Source organism: Austrofundulus limnaeus, unplaced genomic scaffold, assembly GCF_001266775.1.
Source record: "Austrofundulus limnaeus strain Quisiro unplaced genomic scaffold, Austrofundulus_limnaeus-1.0 Scaffold3, whole genome shotgun sequence".
In the NCBI taxonomy this organism is placed as follows: domain Eukaryota; kingdom Metazoa; phylum Chordata; class Actinopteri; order Cyprinodontiformes; family Rivulidae; genus Austrofundulus; species Austrofundulus limnaeus.
The window spans coordinates 7,154,788-7,174,885 of NW_013952405.1; the positions used below are offsets into that span (position 1 = coordinate 7,154,788).

General features: G+C 41.8%; 1 protein-coding gene across 6 annotated transcripts in view; it reads left to right on the forward strand.

Moving 5' to 3' along the window:
- rerea (arginine-glutamic acid dipeptide (RE) repeats a) overlaps window positions 1–20,098 on the forward strand; it is a 146,634-nt gene that overhangs the window by 117,977 nt on the left and 8,559 nt on the right. For all 6 annotated transcript variants that reach the window (XM_014020440.1, XM_014020449.1, XM_014020457.1 and 3 more), the window contains 6 exons: window positions 8,243–8,323; window positions 18,163–18,325; window positions 18,434–18,526; window positions 18,976–19,175; window positions 19,394–19,555; window positions 19,633–19,746. In XM_014020440.1, the coding sequence (XP_013875894.1) occupies window positions 8,243–8,323; window positions 18,163–18,325; window positions 18,434–18,526; window positions 18,976–19,175; window positions 19,394–19,555; window positions 19,633–19,746 (813 nt within the window). The remainder of the gene's footprint in view (window positions 1–8,242; window positions 8,324–18,162; window positions 18,326–18,433; window positions 18,527–18,975; window positions 19,176–19,393; window positions 19,556–19,632; window positions 19,747–20,098) is intronic.

The following is a 20,098-nucleotide window of genomic DNA, read 5'->3' on the forward strand; positions in this document are numbered from 1 at the left end:
CTAAACATATTAATAGTTTGTGATGTTCTAAACATGTAATATTTGATCATTTAAATACATATTTATTGTGACATTTAAATAAAATTTTGTAACATTATTAAAGGCCCTGTCACACTATAATGTTTTAGATGACTTATGTTGACTTATGAAAACTTTAAAACATCCACTGGAAGCCTCTTTTAGGCATGTACATACTGTAATTCCAACAAATTGATCAAATATATAACTTATTAGTGATTTAGACATAAAAAAATTCATAAGTTGCCCTAAGTTGTCTAAAATGGTAAAGTGTGACAGGGCCTTTACCAAGCCCCTCAGCTGATCTGATTCTGTTAGTTTACATTAAATTAGAACAGAAAACGTGATTGATTAGTTGCGTCATCTTTATAATAACGTTGCATTCTTCTGTGCAAGCCTCTCCTGTGCCACTTGTACAGACTCATATAATCATGTATTTATGTATTCGTCTTCTTGCAGCGTTATATAAGTTGAGGAGCTGTGTTGAAGTCCGGTGCAGTTTAAAGCCGGATGTGTTTGTATCCGTCTGCAGAGGCTCATGTTTCCACACGGATCAGTCCGGGCCACAGCGTGTCTCTTCAGTCCGGCAGCTTTTGAAGGACAGGTGTAAACGTGGCTCCAACCTTGACTCGCTGGAAGCATGTCTCCTCTCTTCCCTTCCAGGACTTGCGTCATTATTGCTGCCTGCTCCCTTCAGCCCCACCCGTTGTTTTAGATGTGAATAAAAGTGACAGCGGGTCCACCGAAATGACGGAATGAGCTTGTCTGCAGGGTCACTTGTCACCTCCCCCTCCCCCCTTTGACGACTTATGCCCCCACCATTCTACTTCAGCTGTCTTATTTCCGCCTGCGGCCGATGCCGAATCGCTTATAAATTCTGAAGCTTGTCTCAACTTCCTAAACTCAATAATATTTTTTAATTTTTCTCAACTCGCATAAAGATAAAGACCCATAACTCACATCGGTGCAGCGCTGCAACAACATAGTATCTTTGACTTTTTTATCGTTCTCTCTCCGCAACCAAAGATTTGTGACAGTCAACCTTGAACAATCCTTTACTCTGACATTATTAGAGCACCTTAAACACATTGAGGATCCATCACCTTGAAGTGAGCGCCTCTCAGGCCCTTCAGTGCACCAGTACAGCAGTGACTCTAAATTACACCAAAGGAAACACTCATGCATTATAAAATAGATAAAATATAAAGCAATGAATAATTTATTAGAAACATCTAATGTGCAGTCTAACCTCCTCGTAGCCTTTATGCAGTAGGCTGTTGAAGTTAGAGCTGTGGTTTGTTTAACCACTGAGAAAAGGGGCAAGATGTGTTGCTGCAGTCGGTGAAATCCGTTTCAGTCTCTATTATAAACCGTCTGCACAGATTCAGTGTGTTGCATCAGAAACCTAATCGATGACCCAACCACCTCAAAGACTGCATCTTTCTTTTGATTTTGGGATGTTTTTCAAAGTCAAAAATTAATTGTTTGAAACCAGTAACAGGAGAGCACATGAAGTGAGAAACTCAAGACGGTTTCTTTCTTTCTCCTCCTTTATTGCCGGTACACTTTTTCTTCTCTTAGTTTGTTGCAAACAGGAAATAATGTTGCAACACCAAACAGTTCACCTCATGAAAGTGCACTCATTAGTTTTTATGATGCATGAAGTCACAGTTAAATGACAGAAAAGAACGATCAGAAACGGGCACGTCTTCTGCTTTTTGCGCCGTAAAAGCTGTTGCCATGAGCAGCTGGTCACTGCTCACACGTGTTTTGAGTTATAAAATAAATCTGTGGCTCAGGAACCGAAGAACTGGTAAAATCAGTTTTTGTATTTGTATGCTAGAAAACATTGAAGCTGTACATGCATTTCTCCCATAATCACACTTAAAAAAACATCAAAAGAAATAATAAAGACAAGTTGTTCAAAAACATTGATCTTTCAGAATCAGTTTATTATTGTGTGAATTCTTATGGAACTTTCACACTAATACGTTTTCTTCTGTACATTTTTTGTCATGTATCTCTTTCAGCGTTTTTTTGTTCTGTTTCAACAGTTTATGTATCAAAATATTTATGTCCTTCAGGACAGTTATGACTTCTGTTACATTTTGAGATATATATAAATAGCTTTTTCTGCCTCATTGACAAGGACTGGAGCAGTCTTCAACATCCTTAAAACTCATCAAAATTTACTTTATATATTTTTAAATTTTAGTTCAGCTTTTTTAACTCGTGCTACTTTCAGCTTTCTTCTGCTTCAATATTGCCAATTTTAGCAATTTTTCTGCATTTTTAGCTATCGTTCTTACCTTTTCTGGTATTTTTCTAATTTCAACTGTTTGTGATTCCTTCAGCTGCTTTCTGCTAATTGCAGCTGTTTTTGGCTGTGTCCAAAACGACGGGCCGGGTCCTTGGTAGACCGGGAAGACTGGAAAAAAAGAGGCTGTGAATTTGGACGGTCTAGCCTCCCCTCCTTACCCCGGCGTACGTCATGTCACCTAGCAACTGTGACRACGCTAAACAAGCAAACTTAAATCAAAACTAGAAAAATATCAATACATTAGCATTATTAATATCACAAAACTATAAAATTAACTTAAAGGTAACATTTGAAGAACTAATTGACCCGCTGTAGGTTCATGTTTATTTCGCTTTTTTTATGACGAAAAAATAATATTTAAAAACATGTCCATACAAATGATAAAAGTATTAGAATTACAACCGCTAATTTTTTTTAATTTTTATATCACCATATTTTTATTTAAAACGTATTCTTTTCTCTCGCTTCATCCGCCATTACTAGCATAAACAAATCTCCGGTCAGGCTGCAATGCATTATGGGATATGCTGGGCCGGGAAGGATCCATCRGACCTGTCCTTCGATTCGGGCCAAAGGAAGGACGTATTTGTCGGCCGCATCGGAGGAGTCTTCGGTTTTGGACGTCCTTCGTTGCGGCGCTGTGACGTATACGGCCGACAAATTCGACCTTCGGAGGACCCGTCCTGCCGTTTTGGACACAGCCTTTGTGTTTTTAGCTACATTTTAGCTAATTTGAGCTTTTTGTGACCGTTTCACCTCTCTGTTTCTTAATTCAGCAAATGTGCTCTTGTTGTTTCTTTGTGCCAATTTCATCATATAGTTTTTAGGCTAGTTTTAGCTTTTTTAGGCGTTTAGCAAACATCTTTCAGCRTTAAGCATTCACAGTGCATTCTGTGGTTACATTTTATTTGCTATACTTTTCTCATGTTCAAATATCCTCAGTTTTCTTTCTAACGTAATAAAGGTAATTAAGTGGATGGTTTTTTATAAATTGTTTTTAAATGTGAGTGTTGCATTTATTTTCACCTTGATTTTGGCACAACCGTACTGAAAAGTCTGGTTCACCTGTGGCCGCCGTCATTCCTGGGTGTAAATAAGTGTTGCTAACATCACATCGGCCAACAGGAGGTGCCACATAAACGATCAGGAGCAGCAGCAGCCGCAGCCTTGCTGTGTGTCGCCACGTCGGAGACAGAGTCTGATCTATGACTGCTGCAGGGCGGGAGGTCTATTTCTCAACCAGCTGCACTGTGCCGCGGCTTATCTCCGGCTGTGCCTTTAGCTGATGGATGACTGCACTGAAGTGGATGGGTGGGGGGGCGAGGGAGAGGACCAGAGCAGCAGACCCCCAGTGGTCGAATACAAGCAATCAAACCAGAAACACTCCACTAAAACAAAAAAACCTCATCCAAAATACGCTAAAAAAAGAACGGCCTTGCATGTGTGGCTGCAGGCTCCACAGTTCACGGTACAGTGCCAGCAAAGGGTTTTTGTTTCACTAACTAGTGTGCAGGATGGGTGTGTTCTGGAATTTCCTGTCACCTTTTGTGTCGGTACAAACGAGAAGAAAGCAGTGGTTGTTACTTTGCTTTACAAAGGTCGTGTTTTTTGAGAGCTGCCACATTTATTTTTGAGTAAACATTAAACTTAGTTAGGCTAAAGTGAAATCTACTGGAAAGTAGCTTTTTGAGAATTAAAGGGTACGTCTCTCATTTAACATCTACTCATTTGATCGCATCTAAACATAGATATCTCTGTATAGGATGTGGTTAGTGAAGTGTCTGACAGTGTGGTTCTTTTTTTTAGTGTGTTGTGATTTCCTCTTTGTTTGCTGTGACTAATCATACTTTGAGTTGGTATTTTGTAAAAGACTGAGGTTTATTTTACCCTCTCGTTAGTTTAGGCTAGCTTACGGCTTGTCCCCGGCCCTCTTGGTTTGTCCACATCAGGCTCATAAAGGTCAGCTTTTAACAACAAGTCTGGAATAATGAGTCCATATTGAGTGAAAGTGGCTTTGTTTTCTGTTGGACGGTCTTGCGTCAGTGTTTTTTCAGGGAATGACATTTAGTGGGAATTATGTTCCACGTGTGAGCCTGCCCTCTGTTTGTCATCACGATACCATCTGTGTGCCTTATCTTAACCAGTTTTACAACTCGCCACAATCAGCTTTCAGGCAGGATGTGCGCGCGCACAACAATAGCCCATTGAATTAATATTTTTTTTCTTTTCCTGGTTCTCCTCCTCCTTTTATACGTCTCCTCTCCAGCCTCACAATGGTGCACTGTTTGGCTCTGAGGGGAAACTTGGGGAGGGTTTTAAAAAAAAAAAAAGCGCCAGCTCTCTGGAACACACTCAGAGAGAGAAGCCTGTTGTTTCTGCACAGCGGATGGCCATTTGGTAGCACTTCCACCCAGCTGCCCCCCTCTTCCTCCTCCTCYTCCTCCCCTCGCCTCTCTCAGCCCCTCCCCTTGCCTTTGTTGCCTAGCAACCCAGGGCTGGAGCAGTCGGAGCAGGGGCAGAACGATTCAGGGAGCAGATTGGCGGATGATTTATTAGCTGGGCTGGAGAGCAGTGAGCCCAGGCAGCTGAAATGGAGCCTTAAACTGGAGCCGACATGTAGAGGAGGGAGGAGGGAGCCAGCAAGAGAAAGAAAACNAGGCTGCATGTGTGTGTGTACCTGTTTGAGTGTGAGAGTCTGGTACTTCTCAAAGGCCTCCTGAGGCAGCGAACCGAGCTCTCTGATTTTCTTCATGCACTCCTCTTTCTTCTTCAGCAGCATGCCCTGTCTGTTGGTCATTTTCTCCAGCTCCTTTGTGTCGTGGTTGATGGCATCATTTTGCTCCTTTTCAATATTCTTCCATCGCTCCATGCTCTTTATGTGCTCCTTAATCTCTGCTTCTGTCTTGTCAACCAGACCGTCCAGGTCTAGAGAAGGCATTTGGAAAAGACAGAAGTGACCATTTCAGTCTGAATAAAACGCTGGTACAGATTCAAATTCAGGCTAAAGTCACAGCTCAGGAAAAACAACCTCTCTCTTTTACACACTGGGGTTTTCAATTCAGACATACTGAAAAATAAAAGCTCCAAGAAAATCAAACTGTTCTCTGAATAACAAAAAAGTAAATTGGCAAAAGTTAAGTGCAAAGAAGTGATTATAATATCCACTCAGGAGAGAATCAATGCAAATTAATTCTGCTCAGGAACAAGTGCTTTCTGACAACTTCAATGTACCAACATCATCTGAGTCACAGCAACACATTTATCCAAGAGTGCACGAACACATTTTGCAGTTTGTGAGTGTAACATGTAACAGCAGATCTTTATAATCTGCAGGTGGTGCCAAATAAGTAGGACACTCTAACAAGGGAGTAGCCAAAAAGAAAATCTTTTTTGAGCCGCATGTTTGCATTCTTGTCAACTAAAAAAGTCAGTAATTGTGTCAATTAATAATTCAAATACTACTAAATATAAATTTAATCATTTTCATGGTGCATATCTTTTAAAAATATTGTATTACCATTTATTAGTGTTGCATGAATCGGATGGGGGTCCAGATATTTATAATCACTAAAGTCAAAACCAGCAGGTGGTGTTTCAGATCTGCTAGGTCAACATATGTCCTCTATACACACACCTCTACAGTGTTTAAGGGTTTTGTGTTTGATCTATTTTGTTTGATTTGGAGCAGAAAATGAGTCTCTTTTGTCAACTGATGCTGGTTCCTCCGGGTATGTAACCCTAACCTGAGAGAGAAAGACGAGCTTCAACCTAATGTCAGTTTGTCATATAATGGAAGATTTAGATTTTTAAGTGAGGGCAACATGTTCACAAGTTGGTTGAATGTGCACGACTACTTTAAAACACACAGTACTGAAAAAAATACCAGTAAGTTATACCATGATCAGAACTGTTTACCAGTTGTTTCCAAACTGTGGGGAAAGAACCCCTGGAAAGTGCACGAGTGTGTGTGTGTGTGTGTGTGTGTGTGTGTGTGTGTGTGTGTGTGTGTGTGTGTGTGTGTGTGTGTGTGTGTGCTCCATCTACTGGTTAATCAACCGCTCCTCTGTCAGGCTGATGAGTTTAAATAACCGACTGTCCCACAACAACTTAATTTAGTTTCTCTGTCGGCAGGGTCTCATGTGTTTGGGCTGGTTTTATTACTCATGTTCACAGCTACACCCTAAAACTGGAAAACCTGAGACCATAAAGTGTTTTGCATAAAGTTGATAGTTTAAGTACAGGGAGTTGTTTATTCTTCTGGTTAGATAGAAGCCTTTCTGTTTGTCTGTAATTTGACCCTCTGGGAAACAGTTGTTTTGCAGCTGGCTGTTTGACTTCAGTCAAATTTGGCCTTTTATTCCTCACCAAAGCTGGATATGTAAACAATCTGTGGTTACATAACTCTCTGTACATGGCATGGAAAATGAGCTGTAGAAACTCCTTGACAGGGAGGATCCATGTCGAGTTTTTCTTCCCTCTTGTCTCCTTCCTCCATGTCCAGGACCTTTTTCCACACAAATTGTGTCAGCCTGCCTYCCCTCTCAGCCTGGCAGCTGGTTCCTTCTCTGTGCGTGCTCTCCCTAAGCTTTCATTTCATTTCATACACTTCTGTAGTTTTCTCCCTAAAGAGGGAAAATATCTTTAGTGGGATTTTAGTGACAAACCGAGGCTTGTTATTGTTTATGTTTTAGGGCAGGAGCAGTAATCCAGTTCACTCAGTGTGGGAGGAAATCAGAACAAGCTGAAAACAGCACCGTCCCCAACACTTAACATGAAGCGCTCAAATCCACCTCAGGTTTTGCAGCCTGCTGCAAACCAGAGGCTCTCTTGCAGAAAGATCACATGTAAAGCCTTCCCCTTTGTAGTGGAAAAGCAGAGAGTGACAAGCTATTTCTTTCTTGTTAAGAAAAAGAACCGCCGTGCTGTCGGAGACCTTGTGGATTTGTCCCCTGATTTATTTTTATTTTTCCTTTTACCTGTGGCTGCTTGTGGAGATCCGTGCTGCGCTCCCTGTGGACTTTCCCCTGCTTTTTGCCGGAGTTACTTGCTGGAAACGGTTGGCTGAGATCACTGAGAAACGGGGCTCGCCTCTGGAGCAAGAAAGTAAATCTGTTAGTTGTCTGCTTCGCTGGTTATGAATGTTTTCAGCCGCTGCTTTTTATGGCTCGCAGTCTGTGGCTCTTAAAGGAGCAGGGATGTGTTCAGGTTGTTGGGATTTTTAGCTCTTGTTTGTTCCCGGTTTCTGTTTTTGCTCTGAGGTGAGGTGGCTTCTTCACGTTCACTTTTCATGTCAGATTAAAAGCCAGATGTCATCAAGCAGCGGCTTCTTTCTTTATGYAGTTCACCTTTCTTTTTGTTTTTACAAAACATGTCAGTTTGACATCTTGACATGTTATTTTAGGGATTTAAAATTTATGTAACGTGGAAAGGAATCATTAAATCTGCCCACCAGCAAGGCTTTTCCTCGCTTTTCAACTCTCCCGTTTTAGGTTTTGACATGAAACTTTCACTTACGAGTCTAACAACAGGTTTAATATGTCTGCCAGGGTGTGTTTTCATATCAGACAGTTTTTATGTAACTGTGTTTTCACAGCACAGTAAAAAGACTAACCTAATCTCAGCGTCTCTCCCTGCCGTACTTGTCACTTCCTCTCTCGTTTTGCCCTGACATGGCTGTGTTTGCTCCGGGCTTTAAACAGCAACAGAGGTTTCTGAAACACACATCAAACCTCTCCGACCACAGACTGGCAAAAAAAAACAAACAGCTGCCCTCCCTCCCCTCGTTGTTGTGGTGTTCAGCAGTAACTTTTTTGAAGCCACAGTTTAGCTGATTTCACACACACTAACTTGCCTTTTCTTTTCTTCTCTTTTCTTTTTTTTTTCTTTCTCTGTGAAAAATTGCAGAAGCGCTTCATTAAAGGGCTGAGACAGTTCGGCAAAAACTTCTTCAGGATCCGGAAAGAGCTGTTACCCAACAAAGAAACGGTAAGCCTCTGCTACTTTTCTCTCTGCAGAACTTTTTCGGCGCGTTTCATCCGTCTTGAAAGCGAGACAAAATGAGGTTGGAGCTGCCGAAAAGCCGAGCAGCAGAACATCTGTAGTGAGATATTTTAAGCACGGCTACTTTTTAACTAGAGGCCTTATTGATAAGAAGTAAGAGGCAACTACTGAACTGTGGATTATAAACAGAGACACAAACATTTATAGCTTTAAAAGATAGTCTAAATCCACTTCACAGATAAGTTTTAAAGTTATTTGAAGTATTGTTTGTAGCAGCTYTGAGGAGTAACACAGTGATAATTTAACATGTTGGATTATATATTTATTTTTACGAACTCCAGGATTGTTTTCCACTTAATTACCTGATTTAAACACTTTAAGTTTGGTGAAAATGTTCTTTTTGTTTTCAGACATTAAAACAAAAAAAAATTCATCAGCATCCTACGATATTAACAGCTGAGATTTTCTGCTGTCAAAACACTTTGGAGTCTAAGTAGGGGTGGTGCTTTCCTGGTAGGTGTAGGATTTAGCTGTCAGTGCCAAAGCTTTTGATTCGCGGAGACATCTATTTAATATCTCTCCCACTCTGTAATTGTGTTATTTATGTAGACGAGCAGTGGGGTGTTTTCGATTGTCACACTTCCCTCTCCTGCGTTGGAGGGCGCACGCACACACGGCACCGTGAACAACCGTGTGTAGAGCTACAAATGGCTCCAATCCAGGCCTGATGATGATTAACAACTGTTAACCTTATTGAAGGAGAGCTTGATGTTGAAAGAACAACACAAACACTACAGATTGTACTTCCTGTTTCGTAACGTTTATGTAAAGCAAAACAAAACCCTGTCATGTGAACATATCCAACACGGAGAGGAAGATTTCTGACCTGAATGTCCTTCACGTTTTTGACTCGTCTTTTCTCAGAAAAGCCTCGTGGTTAAGAAAACAACTTGTTGTTTTAGTACGGCTGCTCCTGCTGGAACCGTGTCGATGCAAAGCTGACACAGACATCAAAGGGAACTCAAAGTTGTTTGTCATACTTCTCATCTGCTCCATTTCCTTGTCTGCTGTGAGGTTAGGGTACGCCATCTCTCTTCCCTCCAACACCCAGACATTCATTCATGCAGGATGTCACTTCCTTTTTCCTACATTTTTTTACTCCTGAAAACCAATTTGGACCTTTTGAAAAAGAGATTATAGCATAGGAATGGTGTTTTTCCCTCCAAAATATATGACTCGTCTTGTTGATTGGCCATAAAGCCGGCATTAATGCAGTGCAACCTGGAGGGGGCGAGTCTTCTTGACAGGAAGGGTAATAGACCTCCTCCAGGATCAGGGCCTGCCACCGCCACAAAACAGAAAAAGATTAATTTTCCCCCCACAAATGGAAAAGAAACTGGGCTTTAAACACATGAAAGGATGACTGTAAGAGCAAGTCGAGGTAACATGAGAAGTTTAGGTTGACTCACAGGTGGGGAAACTTTGTTTAATGATTTTTAACACCCTGACAAAAGCTATTTCTGTTCCCAACTCAGCATAATAACAACATAAAGATACTTCACATTGTTTTGATGAAATGTGTTTTTTTTTTCTCTTCAGTCACACACACACACACGTACATCTCTGTTTCACTCACATGTCAGGCCATGAAGTCAGCAGCGTGTTTCACGTGCACGCTCGCCTCTGCTCTGAATCCCAGCCGGAGAGCAGAGCTTTAAGCCCTTGGGCTGATATCCAGACTTAGAGGTCTAGTACAGCGTGTGCATACCCCTCGCTACCCCCTGAAACACCAGCACAGCTCCAGCACTCAGCGCCAAGGGTAAGCACCCAGCGCTGTGTAAACACACCCGGCCTGAGCAGCGGTCAGGAATGCCTTATATAAAGCCACATAAATGCCCCAGCTGGGGGTGGGGGGGGAGTGGGTGTGTCTGCAACTGGCTCCGCTGCCACCATTTCCTTCAGTCCAGCGGAGACGTCATGGAACACGAGCTGGCCTCCTCCTGTGTTTGAACAGCTAAATATGCTGAAATAGCAGATCGCAGATAAATCCATCGCTGATTTATTTAATTTCATTTTTTTTTTTATTGCTGGAGGAGTTTTCAGGAAAATGTTGTTTTAGGGGATATCAACAGACCATATTTGCTAAAGCGATTTGGATCAGCTGCAGCTTTGTTTGCTGTGCAGCCAAACAGAAAAGGACAGATTAATATTGCATTCAATTTGAAATGTTTTTACAGCCAAAAATCATTCCAAGTAAAAGACAAAAAAAATCATCATATGAGTCGTCTTCGCTGCTGTTACAGTGGGGTGAAAAAAAGAGTGTAACTATTTTTTGTGACAGAAAACTGTTGTCACCAGTTGTTTTTATTTCTCCGTTTTGTGGGAAATAATAAAAGATTATTCTCAGATTTAAAAAATTACTGCAAAAACAATTAGTGCTTAAAATTACATCAAGTTTATCTTGGAGAAAGATTTCAAATTCCATAAAAACTAGAGTAATTTATTTACTCGATATTCGCATAAGTGTATTATAAAGGTTATTTATAGACTATAAACATGATGAGCACCAGAACCGAGAGCAACTATAATCTAATAAAGTCAGTGAAGCAGCGTAAAACCATTTACAAGCTCAGAACAAAAGCTTTAAGTATGTGTGTATTTTTGTCAGCTCTTTTTTTAAATTCTTACTTCATTTCTGCTTTCTGTTGTTCATTTCGCTGAGAATTAAAGAGCAGAAAGTGTCTTGTTCCCAGTCTAACTTCAGTTTAGATTTTAAGGAGTCAGAACTGTTAAAGTATTAAAAACATGTAAAGTAAGGGTATATTTTGTCTAAAAACCGCAGAGGTTTAAACAGGAAAGGGTAAACAGAGCGGTGCTTTGAGAGTGCTTTGTTTTTGTGTGGACATGAAATAAACAGCAGCACCTGATCCGTCACGATAAATTATAAAGGATAATATTATTTTGTGAGTAACATAATGATAGCACCTCTGCCCGCTTAGGGAGCTTACGGATGTTTATGAAATTTACGTTTAAAAAAAGTGTCAAACTGACCTGGACCAGCGATTTGAAAACAACACACATCTACTGAAGCTGTAAAATCCCTTCCCACCTCTGTTCATGCCAGCACAATTTAGTCTTTGTGTCTTCCTGTGGCTTCATAAAAGGATCATGGTTACCCTCATGCCACTTACAACATTTACGAAATTTGCGCTGTGTAAAAAAAAAAAAAATAATAATAAACTCTTTGCAAACCCAAGATTCGGCACATTGTCTTGAGGCGTTGCCAGCTGAAAGGTGTTCATAGGTCTCTCATGCTACAGAGCTTATGAGACCACTAACCTTGTAAACACCTGACGTCAGAGTTCACTCCTCCCTACGCTAAGAAAAGAGGKAGACAAAGAAAACAAACAAGCAAATGAAAATATTAGTTTTAATTTATCGTTTGATTAGCTGATTTATTGCTTATATTGCTGCTGCTTACTGACCTAAGCAGCACATTTTAAAAATTTACAAAATGACTCATTCAAAGGAAAAATTGTAAAACCAACCGTTTGAATGCTGTGATTGTTTTTGAAAATGCTGCTGTTTTTTTAAATAGGCTCCTTGTTTATTTGACGCTCAGACCAAGCAGCAGGTAACATGCTGAGCTGTTTTGTTGCATCTTGTTCTCCCTGAGAGAACGGAGCGCTCCGTCCCCCCAGCCCCTGTCATTTACAGGACGGCCAACAGCAGAGCGGTGCTCTCCACACAGCCTCGCAGCAGATGTTTGCCCCGGTACAATCTGCGCAGATGTCAAATTGAATTCATTGCCATGTCTTTAGCCCAGCAGCCAGGACCTTGGGGTACGAGTGCTTTTACAAATAAGTTCAAACACTAATTAAACCAGCTACAAACTACAGGGGCCTCAGTTGTTTCTACAGCTGTGTGACAGAACTGTTTGGTAAATGATATAACTTGTTTAGGCAGTAAAATTGCTGTTGGCTGAGAAAAACCCAACTAGCACATATTGATGTTCTTAAAGCAGACCACAAGCGATTCAGCGCAGTCGAATGTAGGCAAAATCTTTTTACGGTTTAATAGACGGGAGCCCGGAGAGGCAAAGAGCTCCCTGCGTAATTGAGTCTTTGGTCGGTTTCTTGTTGTGGTTTTTTGGGGACTGACTTATCAGCAGAACGCGCCGGATCAACCCTCCAGCAAAAAAAAAAAAAAGCACTGTTGCCATCCATTCTGCTTTCACTGGCAAAAGCGCTTACAGCAGGAAAAACACGAGTGCTGATTCTTCAGCATGTGCATCCCTGACCTGTGAAAGCAGAGCTTATTCAGTCATTCTCTGACAGAAAGGCTCTGCACAGCAGAGAGCGTCTGTCTGGTTAACCAGCTCCCTCATGCACCCTGTTCCATCAGCTCACATACTCTCGTTGCGCCATGCTCACGTTAAGGCATCACTCGGCTTTATTACAGATGCTGGGATCCGTTTTCTTGCCTGATTCCTATTTTTGATTTTTGTAAACATCTGACCTAACAATTAAAATGATGGCAGACAGATTTCTCTCAGAAAACTAAATTATAATTAACAGCATTTGTTTGGAATTTCTAGTAGAAAATTCAACTGTGTTCATAATAAACACACAATATAACTCCTGTAGATAATAGAACCTGAATATTTAAGCATTTTTTTTGTTGTCCACGCCCCCTAAAACAAAAACTGATCTCCTTTCAGAACTGATTATATTAATGTCCTACTTGGATTGTTACCAACATCTGGTGGAAATTTCATGTCATTAGCACCTCTAGTGATATATTTACTGAGATAAATGGTGACGTGTTCAATACTTATTTTACTCGCTGTAATAGTAATTATTAAAAGATTAAAGCCTGATAGTCATCACAATAAAGCTGTTAAATCGTTGTTTACGTTTGTGAACTTGCTAATTACAGGTCTCACAAGGAAAGCTAGACTTTAAAAAATGTTGCCTGGAGCTGCAGAAATACCTCTGTAGAAAAGCTGGTTCTTTTCAGAAGTTTTCAATATGTTTTGGTTTTTCCTCTAAGGATTTTTTTTTGCACCGTGCACAAATACCCCACTGAGTATTTTTTGTTTAGAAAAACTTGTACACAAAAGTAAACTTGTTAAATATGTTTTAAGACCAGGAAAAACTAAGTTTAAATAAATTTAAACAGCATATATCTTCTTTGAAATATCTTATAATAGTGTAATCTGGAAAAATACTTTAAATTCTAAGAAAAATCACCAAAAATGGCCCTGTGGGTCTCAGAGTTTATTTTTAAACTCCTTAACCCTTAAAGTGTTGAGCAAGTTCCCTCCTGCAGTAAGAGTCAGCCTCAGCATGAACAGGATGGAAAAGTCAGCCGGCCCTCCGTACTATACTGTACAAGCTGCCATGGGCCACAGGCGGAGAGGAATTACAAGTCCCGGGGTCAAACACATATATCATTAAAGCACGGTTTGATTTAGTTTGGAAATACTTCCCCCTTAACCTCACTGAAATGAATCAGGAAGCAATCTGCCCTCCTCCATCTGCAGGCTGCACAGGATCCGGGAGGAGCTCAGGTTCATGCTGCTCTAATGGATGTTTACACAACTCGCCATCAACCGCCAGAACCCAGAACGACACGGCCCCCGGCCCCCCACCCCCGTGCTCTCTGTTCTCCAACCGCCTGAAATATTTATCAGAAATTCATATGTGTTGAATTTGCTTCGGTAGTTCTTTGTGGTCGGTTTGAGTCTTGATTGTCCATTGTTACCCACCGCTGGCTCTTTCCTCCCTCTCGGCCCCCCTCCGCTCCTAGCCCTCCCCCCATCCTGGTCGGCTCGCCCCCGTACTCTCCTCCTTCTCCCTGCTCCTGCCAGCAACGGCCTTAACCGTTTGGCTTCATGTCAAAGCAGGGGCCTTTTGTGGCTCTGTCACAAATCTGCCAGGAAAAACAGAAACCATCTGTTCAGGCCTGGACCTGAGAGCGAACCAGGGTGTAAATACATCAGTTTAGGCCTCGCCCTCAGCCCTGCCAGTGCACACTGACTGGACCAGTGAGCCCACCGAAAGGACCCTGCACCATCAACCAACTCTCCCACCAGCAATTAGTTCGTAGTCTGGATTGGTGTGGCAGTTAATCTTACTCAGTCATAACCTTTTGGGAATAAGTTAGCTAATATTAACTGCTGACTGGGATTCTGAAATATGTGTTCCTGTTTGTTAGCTTCAACGTTCTTGGCTTTTAATGTGGGCAAGTTGTTGATGTATTTAGTGTTCCTTTGAGTTCACTTTCAGGTATTGGATCAGGACATTTTTGTAGATAAAGATTCACTAAAAACATCCTGATTCTCCTGCTGTTTTTACATCAGTTCTGACAGCAGCGCTCAGTGTAGCACGTGGCTAATTAGCATATCAATACAGAGGCGTCTTATTAAAAGGCCTATTCTGAACCACTGCAGCTATACTTATGTCAATTAATCAGTTTGCACATTTAAACAAAACAAGCTTCACTCAGTCACTGGGAAACAGAATTAGAGAAACAGGTTATTTTTGTAAGCTGTTCAAATTTTATTGTCGTTAAGGAACAAAATATTGATTTTAGGGTCAGTAAAGAAAGATTACGTCATTTAGAATATATTGTTACAGACTTATTTCTGTTTTTTATTTATTTAGGTAATTTTGACATCAATGATTTTAATTCTGTATTGTTCTAGAAAACTAAAAAGTCTTGTAAATATCGTTTACTTTGTGGTTTGTAGATTAGTAAAGACCTTGCTGTAAAGTCTTTTTTTCTATAAATAATGATTTTGCTTTAAAAATACAAACTGCAAAATAAATGATCTCACTTTATTATAATGTTATCACATTCATATTTAAACACAAGCATAGAGACACAGCAAGAATGGTTTTCTTCTGAACTGCACTGCAGGGGTTTGTAAAATGGCCACCGATTTCTTCTCCGTGTTAGAACATCATGAAATGTTGTATATGGTTTTGAGCTTAAATTTTTATTTAATTTTTTTTATACAGAGTTGCTCAATTTAAGTGGGAATAAGTGGAATGGAAGCCCTGAGGGTGGTGATAGGACTGTAAGCTCTTTGCTTGTTGGATAATCCAGCAGCCAGAGAGCTCCTGCAGATGGAAGCCTCTAAAATGCCTCATAACACTGAGCTTATGTTGTCACTATCTCATGTTCTCCAGAGTCTATGGCTCTGCATCGATTCAGCGGACTCTGAGAAATTTATTAATCAACAGCCAGGACCCGTTTAGCTTTCTATTTTAAGTGTTTCCACATTTATTTTTTTCTACTTTTTACTTCATTCAGCTGCACGGATTTAAAATGCAAATTCATTCAGTTGTTCACTTTAGTGTTTCTCCATGAAACAAAAAGGCAAGTTTACTTTGAAGCCCTGGTGGACACAAACCAGCAGCCCAAACATCACGGAGCAGAACAGAAGGCAATGAAAACTAAAGTGTTGCTGTGGGCATATGGCAGCGTGACAAAGTGCCTTAGATAGACAAAAGTACACAGTCGGTGTTGAAGACGGGACTGATGTGACTTCAGAGGACCTAAATTTGACATGCAGGCAAGCTGAGAGGTAATCTGTCTGCATTTCTCTGACGCTAATTTACAGAGCAAAGCCTCGTTCAGCCACAGTAATGCTGCTTCATGTTCGGCTGCTTTTATCTCAGTCATTATATAACTCAACTTCATGTTCAAAGTGTTGCCTGTAATGTTTGCTCCGTCAACATGTCCGCATTCAAAATTAATGTTTACCAACAGCAGAAAAATTATTTATTTATTTTAGATCAAATTCATTTTTCTAAGCTGCTTGTCCGTTTAAATTTATATTTACACTGACATCCAGCTGCAGCAGCTCGTCATAGCACCTGCTAATTTTAATTCAAAACTGAGTGTTTTCATAAGGCGCGCCCGTATATAATGGTGCTTGACACACGGTGTAAGTGATGGAGTGGCAGGGTGACCTTTCCTTGTGTCTGCCGAGCTGTTGCCGAGGCCGTGTCGTCAGCTCACAGCGAGGCGGAGGAGAGGCACCGCTGAGAACCGTCATTAAGCACAGAGCAGAGCCAGCGCCCGGCACCACTCGACACTTTTGATCCGCACATTTCAATTAGATTTCACATCGGGGCGCCTGCCTTGCCTCAGTTAGCACCTGCGGCCCGCCTTTCCAACTGGCCGAGCAGGTTCTGAAGAGGGAGGAGCACGGGGAACACGACCGGCGCAAACTCCGACCGACTGAACRAGTCGCAGCTCAGCAAAGCCTTTAGCCACTGTAACCTTCTTTAGCTGCTTTGTTTGTTTCACACAAGGAAAAACAAAGAGAAAAACTTTAAATGAAAGTTGATTATTTTTTTTACGTAATAAATGTGCTCTGTAGGAGTTAGACTGCACAGCTTTGTAAGTATATCACCTCAACATATCCTAAATCGTGAGACTGTTCCTCTGAGCTCAAACGCCATCAGCAAATGTTCCCAGCACTGCTTCGCCTGATAAGATGGAGTCTAGCAGGGGCTGGTAGATATGAGTTCTCCCTAAGAGCCRACATGAAGGGACAGTTTGTTATTAAAGTGGCCTAAGCCCACTGAGTTGAACATTTTCTGCCAATCAAAGCAGAAAACTTCAACTTTCTTCTTAATGATAAATACTCAACTTGTTGACGTGATGAAGGAAGAACTTAAAAAAAAACATTTAATCAAAAGCACTTCAAGCAGACTTGTTCTTAATGATAAGAAATAAAGTCAGGGAAACTTCTTTAGTTTTCATTTTTACCAGCCTCTTACACGTTTGAACCATCGGCTTTGTTACGATCAAGCGTTTTACAGCGAGTTATAAACGTTTGTTTCATCAAACCGTTTACTCCACAGCTGTTTGTTCAGTTTTTTTTATAGACATTGCTGTACTGTAGCAGAAAAGCTGTTAATGTATTTTAGGGAGCAGTGGACTGACTAATTTATGTCAAGGTTCGCAGCTGAAGCAGAGAAGGAAAAACAGTCAATAGCCATAAAACCCTGGGAGCTTTGAACAGCAGTTTAACACAGAGACTGTTGATGGCRGCCCTCTGGGCTTTAAAGATTACAGGTGACTTACCGCTCAGTAAACAATCCCACAACATGACTTTATGAATTCGTAATGAAGCCAGCGGAGGACCACTAACTAGTAAATGTTTAGAGTAAAAACAAAAAAACTTGTGATACTTCACCACTGTTTTGACTCCTGTCAGTGATTTTCAAAGCTTTGTGCTAACCGGAGAGCAGCAGTTAATATGCACAGGCTGCATCAGCAAAGKGCTTTCTGATCCATGATCGCATGTGTTAATGTTTCAGTTGGATATTGATTTCCTGGCGGCCTTTTGTTCGCTGGATTTATCCGCCCGGCTCGCTGGCAAGTGCACCCCTCCGAATGTTTGATTAAAGTTCAATTGACTCTTCCAGCGAAGGGGCRAGGAGCCATTTCACTCCCTATTTGTAGCGCCAAAGCTCTGCCTGACATGTCCTTTTGTTCCCATTCAACCTCCTGCCACCCAGGCAGCCACCAATGCACTGATCCTAATATCCCTGCATTCACTCCGCCTGCTTGTCTAATCCGGGGACAGACAGGGACGCAGCGCAAACATGTCCAGCCAGCTACAAATCCCGGCATGGACTGACCCATTCCACGGGCTTTCACTTTACAGCAGATAATCAAAGGAGCCCCCCYTCAAAAAACCTTCAACAAGTTGATCAATCATCCATTTTTTTTTTCTCCAATCAGAAGCGCCATCTTGTTGAGTTCGGCTGTTTCATCAACATGTCTTGTTTTTCTTTCAGGGAGAGCTAATCACCTTCTACTACTATTGGAAGAAGACGCCCGAGGCTGCCAGCTGCCGAGCCCATCGCAGACACCGCCGCCAACCCGTTTTCCGCCGCATCAAGACGCGGACCGCTTCGACTCCTGTCAACACCCCCTCACGGCCGCCCTCGAGCGAGTTCCGTACGTAAATCCGAGGCTTTCATTAGCAGCCGAGATCAAAAGGCAGCGCAACAAGCTGCGCCTTCTAGACGACGTGTGTGAAGTGTTTGTTGTTTGTGCTTCTTTCAGTGGACCTCAGCTCAGCCAGCGAAGATGACTTCGACAGCGAAGACAGTGAACAAGAGCTAAAGGGCTACGCCTGCCGCCACTGTTTCACTACCAGTAAGAACGCTGCATAAAACCCRTTGTGCTCACACTCACATGGAGTCTCTTGGCTATTGCTGTTCTGTCATGGGATCTGTGTGAGCCCGCCCTGCACTGAGCTGTGTGACAGATGGGCATCAGAGTATGTCAGGACTAATTTGATCAAATCAGACATGAGCCCACTCTCTCCACCTCATTATCCCTCCCCCTTTTTTCCAAACAGCTGGCTCCCAGCTGATCGTGCTCAGGTTGCCATCACAAGAGTGGCAAATAACTTTGGCTTTACAGACCTTATTATTAAATTATTCACTATTCTGGCACAGAAACGAGCAACCTTTTGACATCATCGTTTTTTTTTTATTTATCTTTCTTATATTCTGATTTGTCAGCTCACTTCAGTGTGTTGTTTATACCTTTCACCACCTGTGAGAGTGTCTTATTTCACAACTGTAAATGGCTTTCCTCAGCCTCCAAGGACTGGCACCACGGGGGCCGGGAGAACATCTTGCTGTGCACCGACTGCCGCATTCACTTTAAGAAGTACGGCGAGCTGCCGCCCATCGAGAAGCCCGTCGACCCACCGCCATTTATGTTCAAACCTGTCAAAGAGGAAGAGGATGGACTCAGCGGGAAGCATAGCATGAGGACCCGACGGAACCGAGGCYCGGTGAGGCAACACTCCCCCTCCATCTATCTATTTTCACCTTTACAAACAGATCCTCCGTTATCCCCGGAGCAATGAGAACYAAAAAGACCTATCATCACAAAACAAACCGTGCAGTGGCAACTGTTTTTTTCCTACTTGGTTTCATACAGAAATGTTACAGTTTGGAAACCTTTTGTTGAAGTCTCATGTTTGTTTTTTCTACTTTGCTTTGATTTCAGATGTCAACTCTACGTAGTGGTCGTAAGAAGCAGACAGTGAGTCCTGATGGCAGAGCCTCACCAACCAACGAGGATTTGCGTTCCAGCGGCCGGACGTCACCCAGCGCAGCTAGCACCGACAGCACCGACAGCAAGACAGACTCCATGAAGAAGCCAAGCAAGGCACGCAAAGTGGAGATTCATTAAGTTTTTTATTTCTCTGTGAGGTTTCTGTTCTTATGGCTGCTGTTACCTTACAGAAAATTAAAGAGGAAGCTCCTTCTCCAATGAAGAGTGCCAAACGGCAGAGAGAGAAGGGAGCTTCAGACACAGAGGAGCCTGAGAGGGCCAGCGCCAAAAAGACCAAAACACAGGTGGGTTTGTGGTCTCTGTTTGTTAAAGGTGGGATGTTATGCAGAATTGACTTTTTAGAGCTTTATATCACGTTTTAATGTCAGTCCCTCATCAAAAACATACCCAGAGTTGCTTTGACTCATTCATGCATGTTTTGCTGCTACAAAGCACCACCTATTTGTACAAAGCTCAGTCTAGTCGAGCTCCCGCTCCACAGAGCACCACYCTCCCRAAGCATTGTTGTGAAACGTGCTGAAGTGGGAGTGTTATAAATGGTAGGAAGCTAATATAAAAAGGCTTTGATGCAAAGTCAGATTCATTTTTGATATGTAAAGCATTTCCATAACAACTGCAGGTAACGTAGTTACTTGA